The 11,581-nt window shown below is 35.4% G+C and overlaps 1 protein-coding gene across 2 annotated transcripts in view; it reads right to left on the reverse strand.

The window, feature by feature from the left end:
- pde5ab (phosphodiesterase 5A, cGMP-specific, b) overlaps positions 1-11,581 on the reverse strand; it is a 32,944-nt gene that overhangs the window by 7,670 nt on the left and 13,693 nt on the right. Inside the window, exons 8-13 of one of the 2 annotated variants that reach the window (XM_016499765.1) lie at positions 9,840-9,948; positions 9,529-9,613; positions 7,125-7,300; positions 6,739-6,789; positions 4,764-4,910; positions 719-844 (exon numbers count right to left, since the gene is read on the reverse strand). In XM_016499765.1, the coding sequence (XP_016355251.1) occupies positions 719-844; positions 4,764-4,910; positions 6,739-6,789; positions 7,125-7,300; positions 9,529-9,613; positions 9,840-9,948 (694 nt within the window). Of the gene's footprint in view, positions 1-718; positions 845-4,763; positions 4,911-6,729; positions 6,790-7,124; positions 7,301-9,528; positions 9,614-9,839; positions 9,949-11,581 lie in introns of both variants that reach the window. The other variant, XM_016499764.1, reaches the window with a different exon arrangement.

An 11,581-nucleotide genomic window follows, 5' to 3' on the forward strand; every position in this document is an offset into this window, starting at 1 on the left:
TAAATGGAAATAACTGTAATTACTTTCCGGTAAACAGGCAAACTAAATCCAATAAGACTTTAGCTGGCATGTCAAAACAAGACTTAACTAATAGTTCTCAATTCATAATTCATAAAACATAAGTCATTTGTGATTGTGAATTATTGTAACAACCTCACTCAACACACTGTTCCTGATAGACTTTTACTATTTCAAAGAAAGCATGCCTTTTCCGTCAGTCTAAAACAAGTATATAAATGCAAATGATTAACTACCACTGTAAACAACAGAAGACATTTATAGTGGAATGCATAATAAAACTGTTCTGCTAGTTTAATTTTTGCTTAGAACTATAAACTGGTTTCTCCATAAAAGGAAACAGCCTAAAGCTTTTTGACATTTTCAAAAGAGCAATTACTACAAAATAAAAAGGATAACAAATACAATGCTGTACAATAAATTTTTATAATAATTGTTTTTAATGACTACTATACTTTAATGTATACTGTACAGTACTTGTGCTAGCAGTCTTGAATCCAGAATTGTACACCTTAATATAAAGACCAGCAAGCTTATATCCTAGTTACTGTTTAGTTACAAGACAGACACGCTATGTGTTAATAGGTTTTAGTATGGTTACTGATTTATGCTATGCTAGACTGAACTCAATTTGTACGGCAGACGCCACAATGCTGATGTGACACTTGCCTGTGCTGTGTTTGTTATCAGAGTCACTGACCTTAAACCGCCCAGACTTTAGCACAGCAAACATGCACTGGGAGGTGTTGAAGGCATGTCGCCAGTTGTGGTAGACCACATTCTTCCTGTAGTTCTTCTTTACGCTTAAGATCCACTGACACAAACTCTGAAACAAGGTTAATAGTTCTTTTTATAGGTATAAAGATTAGCCATTTGATTGCAGGGATTTTTAATTATTTTTTTGGTAGGCTAAAACCCAGAAATGAGTTTGAATTTTTGTACTTTCATTTCCGTTGTCCCAATGTCAAGGTTTTTTAGTTAAATGCCCCAAATAAGGTCTGTGGTTAACACAAGCTCAAGATATTTTCAAGTTTCATTCTCCATAAAATAAATGCACCAGTGATACCACTGTTGTAATTTTTCAAAACTTTTACTTATCTTGTAAAAAGCAGTTCCTTATAAGTGGCTAAATGGGACTACAGAGGTTGCTCGGGATATTAAATATCATCACGGTGAACAGGAAAGCTCATCTACTCAATAGTCTGCTTTCACAACATGGTTGTCTTTATAATCACACTCATGCAAACTATTCTAATGCCAATTTTCAGGGAAAATATAGACTGAAAGTGTTGTTAGAAGCTTAATGGTGTAGTGGTTAAAGTCATGAAAGCAAGGTGTAGTTCATTCGTTACTTCTGGAGAAGCTTGAGCTTATTCCTAATCCAAAAGGCAATAGAAAAGTAGTCAGGGAAACCAGTGTAATGCTAACTTTTGGGCTGGCCAAGAAAACATGTCATCACTGCAGCGCTATATAGATAGAAGCAAGGTAAAATGACTGTTGTAGAATTTGTGGAATCTTTTTCTAGTCCTTAAAAATGGAAAGGTAATTACTCAACTATTATAATTGAATTAAACTGAATCCCTCTGCATGAGACAGGATGTCGAGGTGGGATTTGGACTAAAACTCACATTTTTATTTAATGTGGTATCTGAAGTTATGAAGAAATCAGAATTAGCCCAATTTACTTTTTAAATACACATTCCTAGTCTTATAGTGCACAATTAAATCTTTAATCGTTCAACAAAAAGTAAGGTTACATGGGCTATGGGTTCATTTTAAAGGGATAGATCACCCAAAAATGAAAATTTGATGTGTATCTGCTTACCCCCAGGGCATTCAAGATGTAGGTGACTTTGTTTCTTCAGTAGAATTGTTTCTTTAAAGATTTTTAACACAAACCGTTGCAGTCTGTCAGTCTTACAATGGAGGTGAATGGGAATCACGGCTTTGAGAGTAAAAAAAAACATACACAAACAAAACCAAATTAAACCCTGCGGCTCGTGACGATACATTGATGTGTAAAGACACAAAACGGATCGCAGACTTATAAGTGCATTACCGCCACCTATCTCTATTGACACTCTATCTACAATCTCAATTAGGAGTGTCAATGGTCCACTTGAATATCTAAATTGCTATTTATCTCTTTTTACCAAACTCACATTTAAGTGTTGCTTCATTCTGGTATGTAACGCCAACATTTCACATTTCAAATGAATTACTAAACATTTTTTTTTCTTGTTGGATATCTAGCCACATTGAAATGGGTTGTGAATAATAAAGTAACATAGGTTGCCATTTCATGTTCACTTGAATCCCAATATTTTATTAAGTAAATGTAAGTATTTTTATTTTTTTGTTTACATTCCATTATTTCATTTTTGTTTTATTTTGTTGATATATTTATTGTTGGACATCATCATGGAAAAATGATTCTTGCCAGAGTCGATGCTTTCTGATAACTGTTATGATTATTTTCATCCAGCCATCCATTCTCCAAAACGCTTGGCCTCTGTAGGGTCACGGGGACGCTGGAGCCTATCCCAGTGGAGAGGGACACAGGAGAGGGACACAGATGGCTAGTCCATCACAGGGCTTTTATTTATTATTTCTAAAAATATCCTATTCACAAAGGTATTTAAAAACTAAGATTCATTTATCCTGGAACCGAAAGCATCCAAAAATATGAGGGTTACCCAGATAAATTTAGGTGATCAAGTGATCTCAACAAAACAGCTTTTTCTAGGCCACTGATGACTGGTGACACAGTGGCACTGACATTCCTGGTCAAAAGTGCCATTTCATTTATTTAGGGTTAAAACGTGAAGTGGTGTACGTTTAAAATGTGTAAAGTTTGATTAGACTAGAGACTTTTAAGACACTAATTCTTTGCACAGTCCTGAAACACTAAGTAAACTTCCCACAGTTGACATGATTAATTTATCCAATAACATGTCAGTCTGGTGGAATGTATGCCTGTGTGCTATTTTCTGTTGTCATATGATATGTATATTATCAGAGCCGCCTATGATTGATCAGGGCTCTGTACTGTGGTGGCCTCTAGTAGACCTGCTTTCATTCACTTAGTCAGGGGTAAGTCACACCCAGAAAACCAATGAAAAAGGGAGACTTCATGTCCTGCCAGGAAGATACCTTGCCTAACACTGAAGGCCATAAAAGGAGCTTGTTGCAGCCGGTCAAACACACAGTGAAGCCTGATGTTTTGCTTTAATAGTCAGCTGCAACAGATCTGGCAATTACAGTTCAAACTGCATGAGAAAGAGGACTGTTCTTCATTTTCTTCTTTGCGAGGGTTTATTGAATGGATTCCACAGAGTTATTTGCAACATTTATTTATAGTTGAGCGAACAGATTGCTTTTGCTCAACTTTTAGCTGCAAAATAACAAAACTCTTCAGATATACTGTTATCATCAATGAAAATTTTTTATTTTTTTTATAAAATATGTTTAAGGGCTATTCCACCCAAAAATGAAAATTCTGTCATCATTTACTCACCATCATGTTGTTACAAACCTGTATGCATTTCTTTCTTCTGTGCAGGGAACACATACAAAAGATATTTAAAAAAATGCTGGTAACCAAACAGCTTCGGTTCCCATTGACTTCCGTTGTATTTTTTGTCCATACAATATAAGTCAGTGGGAACCAAAACTATTTGCTTCTTCAAAATATTGTCTTTTACATTCCACAAAAGAAAGAAAGATTAAAAGTAAATGATTTTCATTTCTGGGTGGATTATCTCTTTAAGTATAGAAGAAAACTCAGGTGTTGTGGGTAGTTGCCAGAGCATGGTGGCTATGTATTGTGATTGCTAAGGTTCTCTAATTGAATTTTAGCACTCTTATGTGGTTGCTTAGGCGTCATGGCTTAAGCAGTGGTTTGCAGTGATTTTAGAACAGCTAAGGGGCATTGTTAGGCATGAGGTGGAGTGGGGTTAAGTGTTCTAAAACACTTAATTATTAAGTGTTACTGCATACAGTTATTGCATACATTTAAAAAACAGAGATTTTTTAAAGTTGAAAATAAAACAAAGATTACAATAGTACATTTTTACAAGAAAAATGTGTTTCAGTCTTTACACTTCAAAATGTTATGTTTAATTAAATGTGTTACTTGCTTAGTTTCCTTGTAATTATTTGTGAAATTTACTAGCAGTGTCGGAGTGAATTTTCAAAAAAAAGTAAATCTGGCAAGGGTTTATAAAATAAAACACAATGCAACAGTAATACTAATGTAATGAGTTCACAGGTGTGTTTTGTTTTTTATTTTCTGTAGAAATGCACCATGACATAATGCTTTTGTCAGTGGTTGCCAAGTTGCTCTGAAGTTGTTAAGGTGTTCAGAGGGGTTATTTAGTCCATAATGCAGTTTTTAGAGAGTAATGGGTTCTTGCATGGTGGTTTCTACTTGACCCAGGTCAAATAAGCTCATCCCCAACGGCCAAGTCTCTTTGATATTTGGATCCCTATATATGGCTGTTCATATTCAGTGTAAGTATATTCATCTGTTTTTCATCCAGTGAAAATTGTAAATCTGATCATTTAGAAGAAATACCTCCCCACATTAAAACATGACTTGAGGTATTATTCAAGACAAACATATGGGACGAGTTAAGAGCTTTAGTGTAGTAATGAGGCTTATGGGTCTGTACAAACACCTAACCCCAGGAATGAGAAATAATATAACACTACTACTAATAAACAAAATAAGTCTAAGCAGATACCTTGTACTTCATCTGAAAATTCTGCACAAGCTTGAGGTCCACAAACATGCGGATGGTTGCTTGGGTCGTCTCAGCATCCGTCAGGTCAAAATCACTGAAGCTGAAGTCCAGCAGTCTGAGAGATTGAGCAGAGGGAATCGTAGCCGCCTGTGAAGATAGTACAGGCAGATATTTACATTACACCTTGAAACTCAAAAACTTTATTTTTTCACAAACAATCTGTTGCTGTGTTAATCTGTAAACATACACACGCACACATCTGGACAATCACACTACTTCACTCACTCAACAGACAACCAAACTAAAAGGAAAGAGATCACTGACTGTCAGGCATAAATAATCAATGAGCTGCGATCAGCATAGTTTGCAGTGCACAGGATGAGCATTTAGCTGTGCTGCACTTGATTTGTCTTCTCTTGCTGAAAACGGTTCATCGGATAATGCAAAGCACATAAATAATGTCTCTCTTCCTCTCTCCTGTTGTTTTTATGTGCTTAAGTAGGGAAACAGAAACCACAAACACCTGCAGAGATAACATAATTTTCAAATAGATTCATCTGTTTATTATTAACTACAATTCAGGTATTAGTGGTTAATGTCCTATTCCATCATACACAAAATGAAGCATATGTTCAGGTGTTTTTACATGCCTTGTGACTTACCAAACAGTGGTAAATCTGCGTGCTGACCTTCGCTTCATAAGAGTAATTGGTGTAATTAACAAACAAATGACTCTCAATTGAAGCAGAAATTCTGCCTCTGTCCATTTCTTAATTGCCTGATTACTCTCAAAGGCCTAATCAGAGCAGGTTTTCCATATCGACAGCTGAGAGTGCTGTATCCAAGCAACCTGTGCTCTCTGGGAAATTCCCTGAGGGTATAGGAAATTCCTGTTTTCTTTACAAACGCTATGAAGAATAAGACTCAATTGAAGCAATAAGCTATGAAAGACAGCAATTTTAGCATGGATACGAGGTTTTCGTCAACAACACAAAGCGTTTTTAAAAGTGATATGATACGAGACATACTTTCAAAAATAAAGGGAACTGATGGCACGGCCACTGCAAACTACTTTGAAACTGCAGCTTGCCAAGCTACAAGATACACATGTGTTACTCTGTTATGTACTCATATGTTATATCTTAAATGAATTAAACTTTCCAACATATGAAGTAAATGTTCAGGAAAGCACACTGATTCTCAGGCTTGCTGGGCAGTAAAGCTGTTTGCCAATTTGTGCTATTGAAAACGTAGTTAACTTAGTAGGGTGGCTAATTTTAAGATACTTCCCAGCATTTTGCACTTTGAAATACCTATAACACTTTTAGCCACATTGCATTCACAAAATAAAGAGTCTCAAAGTCTTTATTGTTTTTATAAACCTATATTATAAAAAATTGTAATTTTTTTACTGTGCCAACTGCTAAAAGACACATTCCTTTACATGTTAATAATAACAGTTTTTATAGAGGTGCTGCACAGTATTATACACAGTAGCAAAGTGAACAGGTATCTTACCGTCATATCTGTTGCTACTTTGTGTATTTTACCACTGTTGGAACACTGTATTGACCATCCAAGACTTTGATTATACAAGAAACTTTTACTAGATAATCAAGATTTTAAGGACACAAATATTCATTAAAGCATTAGTTTACTCATCAAATTCAGTAAGTGCCATCCTTCCCCCAAGAAAATATAATCCACAAAGAGAATGCTAATATACAACAATTTGCTATCGGTTCTGCGCAGTGAAATGGTGAACAGGTGTGAACATATTATTCTAGTGTAGTATGTGTATATTAGCTATTTAACAATGGCTTTAAACATGGCTCATCCAATCAGATTTCAGATTTGAAATATCTTTTTCATAAATTGATATGTATTACAACATCGTGGTTTGAATGACACATTCAAGATGACGATGGCGCATTTCGATATGAAATGATGAGAAATTGTAATTTACCGTAGTTACCTGGAGCGCCCGCGTCTCTTCCTCTGCAGCCGAGGCATGATAAGAGAGGACCTGCATAATATTCACACACAGCCACATTATATTTATTAAAAATAAGCTGGAAAACTGCCCTATTTCCAGAGATATTTTGATGTCACAATCTTGAATATATTAATACCACCCACAAAGTAAGGACATTCCTTGGTGCCCAACCAGTCATAATGAACTAATAATGAGGCTGGATGGAAACAATGTCCCTGATTATTTCAGTCCAATCTGATTTTCGCACGAGGGGAAAAATAAAGTGATAAAACATAGATTTGACTGAGAGTGTGCTGATGTTAGCTGCCACAATTTATTTTACTATAGCATTTTTTTAATTTGTAAATGTATGAAATCACACTCACCTCAAGTGTGACCTCTTGCTTAGCCATTGCTCTTTCCACTGCTTCGTACATCTGTGTGTTCTGGATTCCCAGCCCGCAAAAGATAGCAAAGGCCTCTAGAAACTGCTCATCGTTTCTATTAAAGGCTTTTACCTCCCCTGAAGCTTCATCCATCTTATTGACCAACTGGCAGACACCTGCATTCAGAGGCCATAAAAAAAAATGATATAGCACAAGGGTGTTCATAATATTATTACATAATATTATTAAAGTTGAACAGAGATCATTTCATCATGTGAATATTTTGCCCAAATAATTTAAAATGTACTTTTCAATAAATTCTCCATTTACGGTAACACTTTAGTATAGGGACCAATTCTCACTATTAACTAGTTGCTTATTAGCATGCCTATTATTAACATATTGACTGTTTATTAGTACTTATAAAGCACATATTCTGCATGACCATATTCTACATCCCTAATCCTACCCAGTTTCTTAAACTTAACAAATTAAGAGTTTATTGAGGCAAAAGTTGTAGTCAATGGTTTGTTAATAGTGAGAATTAGACCTTAAAATAAAGCGTGACCCCATTCACTTTTATTATATGAAAAAAAGTGTCCAGGAGCTTCTTTATAAATTCACCTCTCATCATGTTCCATGAAAGAAATCAATGAATTCATATGGGTTTGGAATAAATGAGGGTGAATAGGTTTGAGATCATTACATGGTTTATCAACTTGGTCTATCAGCTAAGTCTCAACTTAATTTGTATTCAATGTAATTTGTATTAACTATTGTATGGTGTAGAGGCTAGGATAAAGCAATCAATTAAAAAACAGAAAGCCTTGGATTTATTTTTAACATGAATGGCTCAGGGAGCATACAATAGAACATATAAACCCTTCAAACCCTAAAGAAAATGACCACCTAAATTATTCTAATCAATTCAGACTTTCATCAAGGGCTTATACTGATCTGTGCACTTGTATTTGAACAGCACTACAGTGAGGACCATTGTTTAGCAACTTGATGTCAGTTAAAAATGCAAGAGAAATGATAAAATAGGAGATGGACTTTTTGTTTTGAAATTCACTATTATCACGTTTATGCTATCTAAAATATATTTTATGGATTCTGAATAAAATCTGAGCGGTATCTTGGGTGTTTGTTACAGGGTTTATTCTGATCCCTAGAAATTGTTTGGATCCCTTCTTCTATGTAAGTCTATGAGATTTTTTTCATTTGTTTTATTTTATTTATTTATTTTATTAATTATTATAATTATTTTTTTGTTGTTTTATTTTCTGTCAGGTATAAATCTTAAATGTGACCACTATAGTATCACACCTCTACACAAAAAGCCACACAATTTGAGGTAGTATTTATTGGTGTGGGATGACGAGATGAGTGCCAAAGTTTAGGATTAACTATTTTTTCATATGAGCAATTATAATATGCAATGTTTGTCTTAGTAAGCACTAGGGCTGTCAAAAAAAAATATGAATTTCGAATATTCGTCGAATAAAAAAATAAAATAAAATCACATTCGAATGCAAAAACGTTGCATTCGAATTTTAGGTCTGCATCAGCCGTCAGGCAACCTATCAGTGGCACACGAAATGCGACGACGATGTAAGTGTCATTGCATTTTAATGCTTTTGTTAGTCTATCCAGTTGAACCCACTAGATGCGGCGCTGCTACTTTGTTCATTCAATATATTGCGGAAAAGGAGAGCATCAGTGTGGAGAAGATGTTGTTTACGTCAAAACTGAAACCAAGCCGTTCACACAGAACACATATTTATCATTTTCTAGAGGGACATCTATCAGCGTTGCGCTCGCGTCTGGCACAAGAGAGCGGCATGTTTAGAAAGCCATGTAAAATTAATGCAAGTTCAACTTTGAAAAAACATGACTCAAGACTTTATGGCGGTTTTCCCCCATCCCAATGTATCTCAAGTTTTTAAATGAAGAAAGTAGCCTACTCTTTGTGATTGGTTTTCGGTCCTTTGTATTAAACTATACATACATGCATGGTGCTGTTTTTTTCTAATTGTTTAAGCAACTTTATTAATTATATATGGTTTATAAACATTATTTTAAACATTATGCACTTTTTTTTTCAAAGATAGTCGTGTTATTTTATTACGCTTTGAAGAAACGTGCATAATATTTTGCGCGATGCGCCCTCTTGTGGCCTCAAGCGAGAAGCCAAAAGCTTTTTTTCCCCTAACTGAAATTATGCCTGTTAAATTTGAATATAATTTGAATTTTGATAATATTTAAGTAGAAAATTCAAATTTAGTTTTTCAGTCATTTTGACAGCCCTATCACTAATAATGACTTTTTAAAGTGTTAAAAGTTATTCATAAAAAAATATTTCCGCTCAGATTGTGGAAAATGAAATATAGAAAACACATACCTATCACTTTGTCTTTCTTCCCATTCCTTATTGGCGTGCACAGTAGACTTTTGATTTGACAGTTTGAGGACTGTAGATTTTCACTCTTTTAAAAAGAAATAAAAGAAAAAAATAAATGCAATGAAGAGATGGTCAAATAAATTCAGTTTAAAGCAGCTTTGGGAAAAGGGGCAGTCCATGATGCAAAATGGGGGAGGTGTATGTCTGAATGAATAAGAGCTCTGTGAAATCCCAGAAACATTGGGATCCCAGAGCGGGATGACCCTATGCCAATTGGCTTTCCTGTCCAGCTTTCCCCCCCAAGTACTTACTGTCCATGGAAATCGCTGGTCTTTGGTGACATCTGCAATGATCAGTGGCTCCATAGTGTTCTTGACATACTGGGCATACATATAGTTAATCTTATTGACATCACATTCTCTGTAAAAGACAGGGAAAGAAGTTTAAGCACTCCTGCTGGGAACTTTGCTACACTAATACTACACAACTTTAGCACTAAATAGAAACCATGTTAAAGGAATAGTTCACCCAAAATAAAATTTCTCTCTCAGTTTACTTATTATAATGTTTTTCCTAACCCATATGGCTATGACGTGAGTATGAGTTGATATGACAATAAGAGGTCATTATACTATAAAAAAAATAGTAAGTTTTAACCCTCACAATTTTACACCTCATTCAAAGAGAGAATTTCTTGAACCCAAGCTGCCAAAGTTACAAATTTTCCACTTCCTCCATATTTTGAGGTCACACCATGCATCTGACTGCCTCCACAACACATCCATACCTACTTTATCTTGAGTTTACCCACAAGACTTAAGGTTCTATTAAAACACGTTTGTGAAAGAAGATCAGAAATAGCGTGGAATATAATTCTTACCAATACCCAAGAATAATTAGGTTCCCAGCATGCATTCCAATCTGACTATTCTCAAAATGACTCAAATACTTAAGCTACATACTTTCTTAAGCTTGGCACGCTAGTCAATAACAAATCATGCAAAATGCTCTTAGATTAAATATTTCAAATACCACAATGTCTTTTTAATAAGAATGATAAAAGCACTTGACTTTAAAATCCAAAATAAATATATGGAAATTGGCATGTAAGTATAAGGCTAATTGGTGGAAAAAAATAAAAACACTGGGAAAAAATGTCCAGCATATCTCAAAGTCAAGGCTATGTTCTAGAAATATCCTGTTCTATTTGTCATATTACCATTCTCAAGCAGCTGTAGCTATATACATTTATGTTATGTCAATGCAATGCACAGATGAATGTGAGTTTACATACACAACTGACACCTGAGGCCCGTTGCACGAAGGCGGTTTCAGTTTTTACCCAGGTAAGTTTGCGCTTAGCTTGAGCAAACTGAGTTTTCGGGCTCAAAAAGAGGGGTTGGTTTTGAGAGGGTTTTATTGCCACAGTAACTTACGTTACACAGCTACCCTGCTCTGGAGCAGGTTTTATTCTGGGTTAGAGTTCACAAACCCGAATTGGACCAATCAGCTGTGAGTAAAGTGACATTTATCTGATGCAATAAAGCCACTCCCCCTTATTTCTTGCTTCAAATTAAAGCAGTTTAGAGTGAAAAAACGTCACTATATAAATTATTAAATTCAGATGATTCATTTGCATCGTCAGATATTTTCTTAAACTTTTGCTGCAGTGTTTATTCCTGCCTTGTAAATGCATTTAAATTCATTTTATTTTTAATAACGACATCTTTTAGTTTTCAGCAGAGAAGTGAATTGTGCCAGCTCTCGCAAGAAGTAAATCAAACCTATGCTCTCCATGTTTCGTGTGATTGGCTGTTTGCCGCACGTGTCACACTTGCAGGTGCACACGCTCCAGAGTTAATCACAAACTCTGCATCAAACTCCGAGTTGATGGGCCCTGTCCCAAATGGCACCCTAAACCCTCGCGGTCTTCCTCTGAGTCCACATTTTTGTGACGTAATCCCGCTTTGACTGTCGGGTAGAAGTCTGCTGCAGAGTTCTTCTCAGTGCACATCGAGGGTGCTCGCAAGCACCATTCTGAAAGATAAAATGA

Source organism: Sinocyclocheilus anshuiensis, unplaced genomic scaffold (assembly GCF_001515605.1).
Source record: "Sinocyclocheilus anshuiensis isolate Anshui unplaced genomic scaffold, SAMN03320099.WGS_v1.1 scaffold126, whole genome shotgun sequence".
NCBI lineage: Eukaryota > Metazoa > Chordata > Actinopteri > Cypriniformes > Cyprinidae > Sinocyclocheilus > Sinocyclocheilus anshuiensis.